The 16,675-nt window shown below is 37.5% G+C and overlaps 1 protein-coding gene across 1 annotated transcript in view; it reads right to left on the bottom strand.

Annotated features, from left to right (window-relative positions):
* The window catches only part of ATG3 (autophagy related 3), a gene marked incomplete at its 5' end in the record, with an annotated part of 20,117 nt that extends 3,666 nt beyond the window's left edge, over positions 1 to 16,451 (bottom strand). Inside the window, 9 exons of the mRNA XM_010137612.1 lie at positions 3,626 to 3,753; positions 4,418 to 4,573; positions 5,333 to 5,367; positions 5,891 to 5,972; positions 7,963 to 8,012; positions 10,001 to 10,108; positions 11,890 to 11,960; positions 13,158 to 13,207; positions 16,410 to 16,451. Coding sequence (XP_010135914.1) covers positions 3,626 to 3,753; positions 4,418 to 4,573; positions 5,333 to 5,367; positions 5,891 to 5,972; positions 7,963 to 8,012; positions 10,001 to 10,108; positions 11,890 to 11,960; positions 13,158 to 13,207; positions 16,410 to 16,451 — 722 coding nt within the window. The remainder of the gene's footprint in view (positions 1 to 3,625; positions 3,754 to 4,417; positions 4,574 to 5,332; positions 5,368 to 5,890; positions 5,973 to 7,962; positions 8,013 to 10,000; positions 10,109 to 11,889; positions 11,961 to 13,157; positions 13,208 to 16,409) is intronic.
* Positions 16,452 to 16,675: the final 224 nt, after the last annotated feature.

The following is a 16,675-nucleotide window of genomic DNA, read 5'->3' as shown; positions in this document are numbered from 1 at the left end:
CTGCTGCCACCCTCCCTCCGCAGGACTTCCAGTGTAGTGGACAACAACTATAAGCTTCTATACAAGAGGGGAAAATGCAAGACTTTTTAGGACAGCTACTTTCAAGGAAAAAATTACCCATGAATTGGATTCAGTGTCTGTAACTGCTCACACACAATGACACAGGTGTGGAAAACCCCATAAATGTCATCCTTAAGAGAAACATTCAGAATCCACAATAGTTAGTTAACCTTAAGATCCACAATTCACTCATCCTTGTAGTTGCCTCTTGACACTTCCCTGCAGATATTTAGAGTATGTAAGAAGGAAGAGAGTTCAGAAGCCTACCACCATTTATTCTGAAATAGAGAATAAGTGCAAGTAATTCACATCTAATTGTAAATGCATTTAGTAGTTAATTAGTTTAATAGTCCCTTCATAACACCCACTTGAGAATTTGATTAAACCAGCTTGCAGCAATTAATAAGGAAGTTGACCATGTTCCTCCCAGTACCATAAAAATGCTGACAAGAAATACAACTTACAGCAGAGCTGCAAGATGAACTAACTACTCAAAATAGAAGCAATCATAAGCAGCTGTCAGCAGTATCTGACTGCCATTTCTTTCCTTACTCTGATGCATGACATAGGAATAAATATGTCACACAAAAGAAACAACTTTAGGACCACCCAGATACCCTACATGACACAATTCTTGTAACGTGCAGGGAAGCAGCAGAGCTAGCTAAATGCTGGTACTTCCTAGCTAAATTAAGAACAAAACATTTTCAGCTATTATTTTTCACCTCAGAAGTCCAGACCTTCTTAACTGTTAGCCTTAACCAATTTAAGAAAATAGAATGGAGAGTAACAGAAGATACTTAAAACCTCCATTTTATATACACGGCTGGTCTCTTTCTTCACAGTCTCAGGATAACCTTTTCAAATCCTTCTGGTGTCAAGCACTTGCTGGTCAACTAGACTGTTTTTTGAAAACAACTAGATGTCTCTGCCAACAAGTCTCACTGTAAATCAATCACCTCTGTGATGCAAACCATTTCTTCGAGTGCAGAAGTGGATTACATAACAAAGGCACTGGCACTTCACTGGTTTCAGAGGAAGAAGTGAAAACACACACACAAAACTTTTATCCATGAAGACTCTCAATCCAAATTCAATATTAGCATTAAATTGGCTCTTACTCTGCCACGGTGTTTGCAAAATAAAGCAGATTACATTGTAGCCACAACCCAGTATAAAAGCCACAGGTCTACCTAGTCAGTGAGGGCTGTCATGCCCCCAAGTCTGGTCACATTTGTTTCTTCTGGAAGTGCCCTCCCAGTCTGCAGCCATCAACAGCAGCTTCTTCCCAACCAACACATGAGAAGGGCTTCCATCAATCACTAAACTAAGCCTTGGATTCACAGTTTTTCTTCTTCCTTTTCTTCTATTAATCATCCTCCTCGTCAGTCTGCTAAGCCCTCCTACATTCATCCCACCTGACACTCCTTCAAAAACACTAGTTGCACAAAAAGCTGCACCATTTTTTCATGCAAAACCCTGCAGACAGCAAACAGTAAGACAGTCAGTCAAAGTCACTTACAGCTTGACATACTAAGACTTGTATGTTCATATAGGGTACAATAACACCTTATTGGATCTACCTCACCCTGCTGCTTATCTTATAGTGTGTGCTCAAGAAAGAGGCCAGAGCAAGTACCTAGTACTATTTCCCCCAAAGTACTACTTAGTTTTCAGCAGTATGCTACCCAAGAACTTTCTAGTTCTGGACTTTTCTGATAATTTCATTTTTAACAACACTTGACAATTTTTTCTTCCGTTAAAATCATATTGCTTAAACAAATTTTTAGTTTAATTAGGTACAGTGTGCAGAGTTTAATAATTTCTTTTTTTGCATTGAACATGCCCACAGTTTTACTATTAGAAAAAACCAAACACCTATTGCTTCACCTTCTGTGCTGTTCATAATGAAGGTCACCGAAATCCTAACTCCCTCTTCAGCTGCCTTTTCCAAAGCTGAAGGGTCCCAGGTTATTCAAGCATTACTTACGGGAAAGAGCTTCATAACCTCAGTTATCCCAGACAACCCTTCTGTATCTTTTCCGGTTTCAGTCTTCCTTCAACTCACAGACTACAGAACAGATGATCAGAGCTGCACTGCAGTATTCAACATGTGGGTGGTCCTGCAGACTAACAAGGGTCTTATGCTATTTTATGTCCCCTTCTTCATTCTCTTCCTAACAGTATTCTATGTTCTGCTTCCTGTATTACTCTTGAACACTGGAAGTGACATTTTCACCAGTCTGCTGTGTTAGTATAGAATTAAACCTGAGGATTTAAAGACCAACAATAAACTTTACCACTTTAAAATTTTCTACAAGACAGCTAAACTGGGGAAAAAGCTGTTTGAGTTGTGCAATGGCTTCTCTGCTCAATATTGTCGAGATAGAAGCCTGACTGCTTGGTGAAAGCAAAGACTGTCATAAAGCAGTAAAGAACTATGAACTGAAAGAAACATAAGAGACAGATTTACAAAGTCCATGAATATATATACTCATAACCAGATCAAAAGTAGCGATAAATCACTCAGTGCAAAGCTCCCTTGGACTCTCTCTAAATAACAGTATACCCTTCCCAAAACAAATCTTATGATCAAATAATTTCTAAATCAGAATCAGGAATGTTTGGAGTCTGCAAAAACTACCACAAGCTTGTTGACAAGCAGATAATTATTTGATAGCTCAGCTAGTGACATGGATCCCAGAAATGTTTCTTGAAGCAATAAGAAATTACAAGACTCGAAGGGGCAATCTGCACTTTTTTTTTTAAACATATGCTAGACCACAAAGGCTGTCTCTTCTTTTAAAAATGAGTAAAACCCCAAACTCATACCTCTAAGAACTTCATGCTGTCAAGAAGCTGAGGAATTACACTGTTTAAGATTCTGGCTCTGTATTACTACGACGCCTCAAAGGATGTTAGGGCCTACATCTAAAGACAAAATGCACATTTCAAAGACCTAGGAAAAATATCTGTGCAGCTGGTAGAACTACAGACTCCCTGTGTCTTGCGTGAGAAATGTGGAAAATGCAACAGAAAAGACCCTAAACACACAAGCATAGTTTGCACTTGTGTTCAACAAATATTTCAATGTGGTGATTAGAGGACCTCTATTAAACAGTGCAAAATTTCTAGAACTTCTGCGGAAGCAGAAGGTAGTTATTACAGAATAAGAAAGACTTATTTCATGTTCAAATAGCTTTTTTCTGCTCCAAAGCATACATGACAATTTTACCCTCCTCAAAAAGCAGCAAATGAAGGTATAGAACTTTCTTTTATATAGTTCTAGTAGTCTGCCATCTTCTGGAGTCTGTGGGGAAGTGGAGGCAAAGAAAGTTGAGTAGAGAGAAGACAGCTCTAACTGCAGAATATGCTCGTGGCAGTAAGCACTGGAATGAGTTCAGAGAATTGCTGATATGTTCCTTTTGTACTCTCTCAGAAGCTAACAGACCACTATGGCAGCCAACTGTGGAAACATGTCCGGAAAACCTGAACTAAATCCTTAACAAGACCAGTGAAGTGCCTTGTGCCTGCATGCTGAATCAGACGAGAAACAAAGACTTACCGGCATGGATGAACTGAGCACATGGGAGGTGGAGGAAGATGAGGATGGTTTTCAATGGTCACTGTTTTCTTGACATGATCTTGACTAATATCATCATACATATGCTCTACTGTTAAAGGCTGCCGTTGCTACATCAGAAAAAAGAACACGGGAACAAAAGCATTATTAACAAAGAATTGCTGAAAAGGAGCAAAAGGTATTAACATCCTTAACAGCTGAAGCACCATAAATTATAAGCATCTAACATACAATAGTTCTGAAAGTACACTGAAAGAACAGTGTATTAAAACCCATATGGTCTAAAAACAGTAGCACACAGATTTTTGTTTTTAATATACCATGTGAACTGTAAAGTCAATATACTTCAGAACCATTTAGGTATCTGAGCTTTAAGCCCTAATCAACTTTAACTCAAGAAACTTAAGTCGTTAAAGGGAAGACTGATCTATCTAATCATCTCCCTCTGAAGAGCATTAAAACACATACCTGCTTATATGGCTAAGTATACTGGAGTTATTACTAGCTCTACAGAGCTAACAGAAACTCAAATGACAGAGCATGATTTCCATCCTTCCAAATGTGTACAGTTACAAAACACGATTTTGACTGAAATTGTTCCTGCTTCTTGCAAGTATTTTTAAGTCCTATTTGCAACCCTGACTGTATAGTGGTTCTCTCACCATTTTTTCCTTTATATTTCTACTGTGAATAAGCAACAAAATAGCCTTGCTATTCGACATGGTGAGTCTAATGTCACAGAAGTGGGTAAAAAAAAATCCAACACAGCCATACCTCATCATATCCAAATAACCAAAGCCTTGGAGTTTGGTAGTATTTGTCATAAGTGATGTAGAGGTCATAAGTTCTAGTCTGTAGAATAGCATCTTCCCCTCCAACATCAACTTTAGCTTTGTTAGCTTCTACAATCTGTCTTGTGTCAAGCGTTGCCTGATTCAAGGTAAAAATGACAGCATTAGCATATTCGTGTTTGGGTTCCCTCCTTTCTCACCCCAAGTAGTTACATAAAGTTGTAAAACTGAAATTAATATTCTTAAGTAAGCATTAATAAAAACAACACAGGCTTTTGCGTTATCTTTAAAACAGGAGTATCAGTTGCTCTTCCACAAGTGTTTTTTGCTTTTATTTTTGCTGGGTATTTCAATTTTTTAAAAATGTCTGATTTCTTAAGGAAGCATGCAAATACATTGTCACATCCCCCTCCCTTCTTGCACCAGTAACTTTTGAGCCCAACAGACAATTCCAATGACATTCAAACGGCAAAGGTCTTAGTTTATGCAGGTTCATTAAGACTGTGGCAGAATATTGCAAATAATGATGCCCTCTGTGTTCTCTCATGACAGTCTGGTGCATCGGAGTAATCTATTGAACCTGTAAAGTCACTCATCCTCTGTATGTAAGCCTCAAGAACAACCACTGCATTTTTTAACCTCTTGTGAATGCAGCACTGCATGTAAGCAGAGCGAAATGAATCAGCAAAAAAAGCACAATTACTGTGATCCAAGTCACTGAGGACCTAAGAGTTAAGGTTACTGCAGTAGATTGGCAGAAGACAAATAGGAAAGCAGGCTCAGTAATCCCACTGCTCCTAACAAGCTTGTTATGTCACCCACTTATTATTTTTACTTCGCTTGTGCTCATATTGGTGATCAGCTTTGTAACAGACAAGATAGAGAACTGTTCACTCACATCATCTGTCTCCAATAGCCCACTTTCTTCATACTCTGAAAAGAAGACCCATAAAATTCTGCGTTCAGCTTGTAGCTAGACATCATATTTCTCACTCAAACAATTCCTTTAAAATAATTTCACATGTATCTAAAGATGTTTTATTCAGGTAGATTTCCCAATCCCCAAACCAGGGTATACCTTTTCTAATACGAATTTAACCAAGACTACTTAGTTTAACTACTACGTACACGATGACCAATCCTTCAGTGGTTTTAGGTAGGCAGATTGAGTCTAAGTGTAAATATGAAGCAGGAAGGAAGCTGTGCTAAATTGCTAATTTATACTTGCTTGGGTCTGTTCTGCTACTCAAGTTAGCTCTCTAGTCACCAACATTAATGCAGGTTTTGGCACACAAGTTAGAGTAAACGTGCATCAATAAGACCATACAAAGATAAAGAGTATATGCGCCTGCTGCATTTCTCATGCATTCCATGAAAAGAAATAGCAGTGTTTTCTTAGAGTGCACTGCTTTAAATGCCTGAAATAAAGCACGTCCCACCCAATTTAAGGAAATACCTTCCATGTCTGCAGCTTCTCCTTCATCTTCCTCATCATCATCTTCACAAGACGCTGAATGTTGTGGTAATTTTATATTATCCTTAAGAAGTTAAATTGAAAACATGGCTTTAAAGATTGGTGCACGTAGACAGTCTAACAGCCCCAGCAGATTTAAGGTATAAGTCCAGTCAATACTTACAGTGAACCAGAAAAATTATTTCTGCAATGTTAAGAAGGACCATACTGAGCTCAAATATTTGCTTATTAAGCAATCTTAGTTTCAAAAGTCCTAGTATGACATAAAAATCTGCTTTAAAAGTTGTCCTTTGACTTGGTAATCTGGAATGATTTAATTCCTAAGCAAAGAATAAACACGGTGTTAAATAGCCCATAATTTCTTTTCAAGAAACTCACCTATCTCAAATGAAAGGCAACAACTAAACACGTAGGTTAAGATTTTGTATGTCCTAACCCACAACCAACTGAGCAGCAGTTATCATAGAAGATCTCAAGTTGGATGGAACACATTAAGGATGATCTCGTCCAACTCCCTGCTCCTTGCAGGACTACCTAAAACATGTGACATAAGCATCATCCAGTTCCAAAAACTAAGAGCATCGTCCAGTTCCGTAATTGTTTTTAAAACACGAGGGAGTTCCAAAGGATATTGTATTTTGAAATCATTGTCTGAGGAAGCAGTCTGACAAAAATTAATACAGCACAAGCCCTCAGCCAACTTTTTCTTTTGGGCATTGAGGGTCTATGCATAGCATTTAAAAACAACAGATGACCCCAGTGAAATTCAGCAAGGGGAGGTCTCAATTTACACAAGTTTCATGAAGACTTTAGGAGAATACTCCAAATAATGGTTACAATTGGAAGCTGCTCTAATTGTAAGCATCAGGTTGATGATTTCCTCACCAAAAAAAAAAAAAAAAAAAGAGGCAAAACACCAAAACCCGTAACAAACTAAGTTGTGAAGCGCTTTGGCAAACAGAACATTAGCAGAAAGAGTCGTCCTTCTGTTGGAGGACCTGTCGTCCAAGAAATGAAGTACTGTACAACAAGCAGGTTTTTCTACACATAATATCCTAGAAGAGAAATCAAATTCATAACACACAACAGCAGTTGCAGTTATGTGTAGCAGTAGCACAGTAATGTTCTGCAAGCATTGTGTTTCACAGAAACACTGATCACCTTTAGGTATTCCTTAGAGCGTTTCTTCCACCTGTATGTTACCGACTTGTGAGAAGGCAGCATTACTACGTTCAGCACAATCTCACTTGAAACAAATGTACTTCACAGTTCACAATATCAATAGCACTTTGAGCTGTTCACAATTGTGTGGTAGCCCATTCTCCTTCCCTTTAATTTTTAGAATCCGAAGCTTTGTGCCTGCATGGTTTAACAAACTGTTATAGCACAGACAGAACTCCACTTTAACATCCCACTCATCTTTAAAAGCATTTTGTGTCTCTGTGACTTTCTCCAAATTTCTTAAACTTGTTAGCTAACACATTTCCATTTCAAGTACTTCCAACTGTTCTCAGTTTCCTGAGGACTTAAGTTGCACGTTTAGCTCCTGCTGCAGAGTGACTTTTTGGAAACATGAGCAAAATCTGCTATTTTTGTAAGATGCATACATTTAAACTTTAGTACTTCTAAACTTGAGAGAACAAGCCTGTCAAATGGACAAAATGCATTGAAACTCTGCTTGCAGTAGTTAAAGATTACAGTTGGGGGGGGGCTGTTGTTTGTTTTGTGGGGTTTGTTTGGGTTTTTTCCACTTGACCTCCAAACACTAGTTTCTTGAGACATAAAGGTGGGTATCACTCTCAACAGAATTTCATTTTCAGTTTGTGGAAGCCTGCCTATAAAGACATTCCAAAAAAACCACTGCCTCACTAAACACACAGTAATAAGGAGATGCTTAAACTATCATGCGCTCTGAAGGTCAATGTGTATCTGCAACACACCTAGTGACAAAGTGTATTTTAAACTTTCACAGGTGGTACTAGATTACTGCAGGTTAGAAGTCTATTACCTTTAGGTCCTCTAATAAAGGGAGAGTAAAATTTAAAAGCAAGTACCTTACTGTCTAGTGTGATCTCCTTAACTGCTTCTGTTGCACCCACTATACCTGTTAATTGAACAAGAAGTTTGTGTTAAAGCAGCTTATTTCTTTGCAACAGAACAGAATAGAAAGAGGTTGCAAAGATTTCAGAAAGCAGCATTATGATCATTTCAAGTTACAGAAAACAATTTTGATATTTGAAGGGCTGTTTATTTGGTACTGGTAGCATGCTTGGTGCTGGACATCCATAAGCAAACCATAGCAGTAACATGTAGTACAACAGCACATCATACAAATTTTGTGTATTAAACACTTCAAAGTAATTTGGATTTTCATTTTAAGGAATTTTTGCATAAAAGTGAGTTCAGGACAGGCATTCATGTCATAATAATGGAACTCAACTTCATGAGCATTCATTTATGCATATTTCTGGGCAACTTGAAAGCTAGGTGTTCATGGCAAAGCATAGCGTAGCAGAACACTTAATGTTTTTAGCTGAAAGGAAGCGGGAGTAAAAAGAATCCCAAATCACAGAAGTATCAACTCTTGAGTTCTTCCCCATTAGTCTTCTACTTTACTGCAGCTCTCATCCAGTACTCTGGGATAAATCACAAGATTCTGCTTTGACGCAGTACATTCATCTGATTAACTCGAGCTGAAAATAAGTTACATCATGGAGAATGAACCTGGAATCAAGTAACTGCTCACTGGAAATAACTGTTTAAAGAAAAGGAATGCCAGTTGAACGCTGCTTGTAAACAATGCATTTCTTGTGGCTGTGTGCATATGTTTTTTCCCCACCAGAAAAGGTGGTAGGACATCTATACAGATGGGTGGAAACATTTTTTTTTTAATCTCCTTTGACAGCATTTGGAGACCTGGCCAGGTCTAGTCAGAGTGTTACAGTTGTGCTATCACAGCGTGATGCCCAAAACAGTCAACCTAAAAAAAAAAACCAAACCACCAAACTTGGCAGAGGAGTCTTTCCACAGCAGGGACAGAGAATGCATCCTTAACTCAAGGATATGCCAAACGATTTCTTTGGGTGGGGTATTCAGTTATGAACTGTGATATATTTAAGAATTTTCAGTGATGGAGAATGTACATCTACAGAAACAAAAAGCATCTTCTCCCACCTTTTTTCTCCCCAGCCTGGCTGAACTATTGAGAGAACTTCTCCCACATTACAGCAAAAAATTTACACCGAGGAAAGCAACTCAGTGAAGTACCTTCTAGGTTTAGAAATTGCAGGAAAAACAAAACAGTTTTATTAATTCCTGACAGAACATTAAGAAACATACTAAAACAACTCACATTGCCAATTCTCAGAAAAAAGCAAAAGGATTTATAAGACGCTATGCAAGAAAAACTAATGAGATAGATTAATGTAAACAGTAATTTTTAGACTTCTTTATAAACATAAGCTCATCTAAGGACTTTGTGTAAAAAAGGACTGTCTCCCACACTAATCTCTGTATTTAACAATATTTTCTTTCTTTTTAGTGCCCCTGCCTCCCCCAGTGGCCTCAGATAGATACTAAGGTAATATCTATTTTCTAACGATCCCCCCTTTTAGCTCAGTTCAACAATACAACACAAGGAAACACTGAAATAATGAAGTCAGTGGAAGTCATCAATAAGATCACAATCTCAAGGTGCTTCATAGGCAATCTTACTAAAAAAGAGAAATTTGCATATTCTTCAAACACATAATTTAAACCAGCATTCTCTTCACAGGATCTCGTTAGTGAGGAATGAGCCAATACACAGCTCATTTTTTAGAAAAACTTCCTAGGACTTTAATGAGAATATTGAAATAATTTATTGTCAACCCCTCTAGAAAGTAGTCTGTTTCAACCATATACAGCAATACAGTCAAACACCTGAGCAGTCACGTACCAGTCAAGCGGGTAGCTGGCAACGTAACTTACTTCTTCCAGATTAGATACTAGTATGTGGCTGTCTGTACACAAGGAAGATTTTACTTTCTGAGAGTGGAAACTGAAAATCTTTCAGATTACCAAACGTAAAGTCTGAAACAAGACTCTGAATACCTGCATTATGAAACGTGTCCACCCATCCCCCATCACCATCATCTTCTTCTATAATTGCTTCCTGCTCATCTGAGTACTCCATCTGCTTACATCTTTTGTAGCACGGCACTGCAAAAAATTGCAAAACAGAACGAATGCAGTCATTCCTATACAAAACCAGGCTGAAGCAAGAAATTATCCTACATGGCCTTCTGAAATGTGGTAGCCTCTCATATATCCTTATTTCAGGAATCCTAAAGCTGTACTTCAAATACAAAAGCAGAAACTTAAAACAAAATGTTGATGTGCTGTGCCAGATATTTTATTTCATATGTCAGATATTTTATTTGCAGTGGCCTTAGAAGCTCATTTTTCTGTTACCCATTACAGCCCTTTCATCCAAACTCTTAAGGGTTAGAAAAGAATTAATTTCCCATTTGCTAACAACTGGAGATAACTTATTAGTTTTCTTCATATTGCTAAATAACTTTAAGTACAACTTCGCCTGGATTAGCATTTGTTTACTGAACTGATTTGTCTTTAGAATTCTGCAAAAAGTTTGCATCAGCTTTTTACATGATACACTAGGTATGTTTAATTATAAATTATCATCTAGAAGATTTGAGGAGGTTATAATTAATGAGTTATTTCGAATAACTTCAATCACATGCATTACAGAGCTATCCAAGTACAGATTTATACAAAGTTTTCAGAAAACAGTCAAAGAAAGGATGTGGATCTGATTAAGGCAAATAAGACATTTTCCAACATCATAAACAAGGACTATGTAAAAACCCACCCTTTTCCTCCACCATGGAGACAAAAAGCCCTGCTGCATGAAGTGCAGAATTTGTAAATTGCTCTTAGACCTTTCAGAAAGGGAAGAGGGGGCTGTGAAAGTCGCAGTGAAGAGAAGTTCCCCAAAGTGGAATTCCAAAATAAGATCTACAGGATGTATCTTACCCTCACCCAAAGCCTACCACTTTTACTCAGGTAGTGGGCCAACAAGTCACTATCAGCAGGACACACATTTTCACATGGGATCTAGAAGGATCACAGTAATGAGGGACCTTGGAAGTGGGGGGTGAGGGGGGGTGGGGGTGGTGCAGAAAGGAAGAGAAACAAAGTAGATCACTTAGTCATCCAGCCATCTGGTCCATCTTAGGAAAGTCTGTCCAATACTATTGTAGGCATTTTCACATAACAACACACTGCAAGACTCCAAAAGCCAGCCAGTGAAATCTAAGCATAAAATACAACCCACGGGAGGTAAAAATCTCCTCAGGCTGGTCTTAGAACTAAAGGTTCATGTAATGGCATGATCTTTGTCACATTTTGGTAGAAGATATTTTGAGAAAATTATTTCCCCGTGGTTGTGCCAAGATATTTGCCTTTTTATCCATTAAAAAGGTAGTCACCACAAGTATTATATATACACAACCATGAAGCTGATCAAAACTTTATTCAAAAAATGTATTTTATATATTGAAAAGGATAGTGACATTAATTACATATCTGAAATAGCAGTATCAGCGTCATTGTGAAACACATTATGGGAACGCTTCAGAAGCTCGAGTTTTCTAAAAGAAAAGGAAAATAAACATATTTTCCTTTCAGACACTGAAAATGTGTTGAAGGACAGGAGAAAGGGAAGACAGACAAGGAGGTTTAGAACATTTAAATTTAATTTCTACTTCATTAAGGCAAACTGTATTGCTAGTATAAAGTCCTGCTAACAACTGGACTAAGGATAAGATGTTAGATGTGCAGGAAAAACTTTAATATTGCAAAGCCAAAGCATCCGAAGTGCAAGATACCTGCTTCCCCTATCAATACAATCAGTAGAGTTGATAGCACAGTCAGCCATGCTATCAATCCTAAGAAAACTTATATTTAAACTTCAGCCTTACCATTTTTAGTTACCAAAAACTGTTTGTCTGTTGGCAGATAAGCCTTGACTTTTAGTTCTTCTCCTGAAGCCCTGTAAAATGAAGTGCACCATAAAAGGTTGAGAATTTGATGATCTGCAAACAAAATAACCCTTCTATTTTCAGTGTACATCAGGAACATTCTGTATATTCCTCTTGACCTGTTCTCAGAATCTGTTTGATATGACTTTACTCTTCTATACAAAGACTTTGATATAGGTACGGAGTCAAAAAGGTCGGCCACCTCTAAATGATGGGAGTCTCGTATGAAAACAACTTTGTTTCAAAAACTACTTTCACTTTGAAATGGCCAGACAGAACAGTCTAGTCTATACGAAATTTTCTAGAATCAGCAATAACATAATCCCAAATGTCTGAAGAAATCAACTTCAGAAAAAGCAAGAAATAGACCTCTATAAATAAAACACCTGCCCATAGTCACTAGACCTCAAGTAATCCTCGCCAAATTCACAGTACTCAAGCGCTTTCTTTCACCTTCAGGGTTATTTGGTTTTGAATAAGCCCATTCCAAACTGCTGATACATAGGCCATATTCAACTTCATGTTTTCTCCGAAGCAGACAGAAAAAGGGCAACAAACAATGATCCAAGCATAGTAATTTCTCCTTCTGCAATTCACAGCCCAGTATAGAGCCAAGAACCTTAACGATACCAACTGCACAGACTATGTCCATCTAGGCACCACCTGATTAGTTTTACAATGCAAGACTATTAAAACATGAGAAAGCACCTTATTTGCAGCCTTACTGCGCATGAAAGACAAGTGATTTCCAAGGGCAAGCACTGCACAAAGTGATCTGATGTGGGCCAACTCGAACATATTTAATTAACAAATGTTTGTCTAAACTATACCAATTACAACTACGTCCCAGCAATTCCAGTTGCACATGGCCTTTGCATTTTCAATCACCAAGACAAGCTCAGGGAGACGTGCTGCTACTGCAGGTAAGCACTGAAAGCAGTCACAGTATGTACTAGCTTACTTTCTCTAAAACCTTAGGAAAACAAACAAACATCCTCAAACAAATCCTCACCTTAACTACTGCTACACAGAGCAATAAGTAAGTCCTGCCAACCTGGAGATAGCTTCATCATAAAACCAGCAGAACTTCTACTGGAAGAGTCCATGTACTGTTCTCAAATGAGACACCTGTATAGCTGCATCCAACAGAAACATATCAAAGCATAGGTAGGTATTCTTCTGATTTACTTCTTTCTGATTTTACTTACCATTGCCATGTAGGACAGTGGTGAACTAAGTGATCTCCAGCAGCAACAAACTGTTAAGGCAGGAAAAAATATTAAATTACTGTTAAATACAGCATAAGGGAACAATCTCCCATTTTTCTCAATATTAATAATTGAGATGCTCATTCCTTTCATAGATTAACTATGTAACTAATAACTATTTACACCAGCTTGATGCTTTATTTTAACTCTGTTTCTCAGTTAACCATGAAACCCCAAGGACTAAATCGACATCACCTGAACAAAATGCATATTAAGCACAAGAGCAAATTCAGATAAAGTTTAAAAAGCTGTGGTATTACCTACCAGTCTTGTAACCAGCAAAAAAGCTGCAGTAAAAGTGTTTACTCTGTGATGAAGAAACTTTTTAACTGGCACTCTTCAAAGTTTTAAAGACAATGAAGAGGTTAATGTAAAAAAAATAATATCTGAGTCTCTTTCAGTGTTCAAAACAGTTTTGCAGCAAGAGGCAACATTGAATCAGTGAGAGAAATGCAACAGAAAATAAACAGTATACATTTAAGGTAATGACCATCACTATAATAGTTCACAGTCATGTTACTAAACATGAATAACCAAATACTTAGTACATTGAAAAACTTATGTATAACTTTGTTCTGAGGAAATAGCTTTTAAAAATGTTCACTCTATTTGTTCTTAGTATCAGAGGTAAAGGCTTTTATAAAATTACATCACTATTGCAAAGCTATATTGGAAAACTCATGCTAGGCTTGTGTATGAACTCAAAATTCAGCCAGCAAAGTCGAGCCCACTGAGCTTTTTTTTTGTACACATAAATTGAGGAAGGCAAGCCTGCACTTAAGAATTGAGTGCTCTGTGTGTTCTTTGCACCAGTTACTTTTGAAAATTAAGTGCGCACCATTGCTGCAGTTGCTTTCTTGTTTTAAAAATGCCAGTTTATAACAACACACTGCCTAGCTGACCAGAAGCTGTTGTAGCGTGACACAACAAGCTTGCAGCGTGTCAGCCATTTTCTCACCATGTCCTCCTCAAAAAGTGAGGCATATCAGCGTAGTGGAAATCACCACAATGTGCACTGCATATGGATTAACGGATTTAATCTCTGCAAAAGCGCTTTCTTTTACTCATTTTCCAACAGAACGCTCCAGCAAAAGTGAAGTCTTCCCTTTAAAGAACAGCAATCCCTCCCAATACACACGGAAATTTTAGAACTCATTAGCCTTTACATAATAACAAATAATACATGAAACCCCAGAATTATTTAAAATGCTCTATTCAAGGAACTGGAACACCAGTGTTAAAATATACTATTAAAGATGAAAAAAAATTTAGTGTTCTTTGTCGGTCTAACAGATGCAAAACTCTAAAACAGTAAGTGAAATTTCATTTGATTTTCTTCAGCTTAGGCAGCAAAATGATCTCACTGGTTTCACTTTCTATTTCCCAAGCACTAATGCTATTTCACGCCTGAGTCAATGTCACAGATGCGGCAAGAAATCAGTTTCAAGACATCTTATTTCTACTCGTGGAAAGGATGATTTTTAAGATTTGCCTGTACTTATGTATAAAATTAAAACAGGTATCATCTTTCTGAGGTAGTAACTAGTAAGAACTCACGACAGGCAAGAATTTGTTGCAACTAAACCAAGTATACAGATACATGAAAAGAGGGAGCAGGTGTTGATTTTTATTAATGAATCATCTTTAGCCTAATTGCTAATTGATTCATTTTCAGAGACAAGCTACAGGAACCCCTCAAAAGTGTATAAAACAGTCAGTATCTCAGACTAAAATACAGTTGAATTGAGATTTACTACCCAAGAAATCCAAGCTCATTCAAAGATAACATCCTAGCATCCCTGGCAATGACTTTCAACTCTTCTTTAGCAATCGTTACTATATGAAGACCAAAACGATCAGGGAAGAGGGAAGACTGTCAAAGGACAATCAGCAGACCCATGCTCCAGTCTCATCTAAATTTAACAAAAATTTAATCTTCTGGTGTAAATGTTTCCCTTGACTGTTGCTTTGAAGAATACATTTTATTCACCCTTTCAGTATGTATTCTCTGTACAAAGTTAGATGCTATTTGCATTCTTACTAGTTTTTAAACACTGCAAACTATTTAACGTAACTCAGTGTGGTTCTTGCTAAGTTCTATAGAAAGTACCTCTTCTTTCAGTACTACTGCATAGTTTCCTCCCACAGGCCATGAAGGGATTAAGCATTAGTAGAACATTTGTCTAGACTTTCTCTGTTGTATTTGTTTTATATATAATGTTGTTATGTATATTTAAAAACACACACATATATGTATGGTTATTAGAACAGCAGAACATCATGTTGTTTTTCTGAGCAGTAGTCTACTGGATTTAGAAAGTACCAGTGTTTGCTTGCCACACAACATAGCAGAAAAGTGCTAGAAAACAACATTAGGAAAAAATACTTCTGTCCCATTATCTACCTGTGTCAGTCATCATTTGTTCTATCTTTTTCCATCTCCTCTTCACATTTCTGCATTGTCTCCTTTTTCTTTCATTCTACCTAACAGTCTTACATTTTTTTCTCATGCCTTTATAAAGACAATGTATTTTCAGAGGAGGAGCACTCTGAGAAAAAGCAGAACGGAAGAAGTCAAAATAGCACCACACAATCAGTGTTTTTACTATTCCAGAAAAAATTCTGTTTGTTTCTCTTTGCAGCAGAGTCCTTAAAAAAACAAGAACTGCCTGGCAGCGAACCAAAATACAACCAGCCTGAAATATCCTATAGCGAAGAGGAGGGGAAAAAATAATCATCATTGGATGCCTGGTGTGGACAAACATAGCTAATGATTTAGCCAAAGCTTTGGAAGGAAACAAAACCGAGGTAAGCAGAGATCGTTCCCAAGATACTAGTTCCTCTTTAAGTTGCTTATGGGAAAGCCTTTTGAAATCAATGTATTTTCTCGTTTAGTGCTGAACTCCCACAACAAATGGAGCTGTTGACCAAGCACTAGCTTCCTTACAAGCTTTTCACAACATAATACAAGATAAAGCACCCCATATTCAGATGTGTCATCTCAAGAGGAATGCTATTGATCTATGTCACCTGCAGTGTAAAAAGGCCATTTAGAACTTCCACTTTGTGGAAATTGTTTCAAGAAGCAGTAATTACTTGGCAAAGGCATGAACTGTTTGAGATGAACATGGTTATTTGGAGTAAAGTTTACAGTTACTTTTAAAATATATTTCAAAGTTTCGAAATACTTACTTCTTCAGGTGTAATTACTCCAGTTTCTTTAAACTTGGACTCCTGCAATAAAAAAAGTTTAGAAATTTTGAGAACTGTTGTCAAACCCCACTTTACTGGTAAGACAAACATCTGCTCTACTTTTTGCCTTGAAATCAACTCTGTCCACAGACTGGACAGTGAATCAGCTTGGAGGCAAACTCTGTCAGGTAAGCTGACAGGCAGCTTACTTCCATATCCTATAATGTAAGGCTCAACAAAATTACTTTTTGCAGAATGTGGGATAT

This window comes from Buceros rhinoceros, unplaced genomic scaffold (assembly GCF_000710305.1).
Source record: "Buceros rhinoceros silvestris isolate BGI_N320 unplaced genomic scaffold, ASM71030v1 scaffold17980, whole genome shotgun sequence".
Classification (NCBI taxonomy): Eukaryota; Metazoa; Chordata; class Aves; order Bucerotiformes; family Bucerotidae; genus Buceros; species Buceros rhinoceros.
This window is presented reverse-complemented; position numbering and strand designations above follow the sequence as displayed.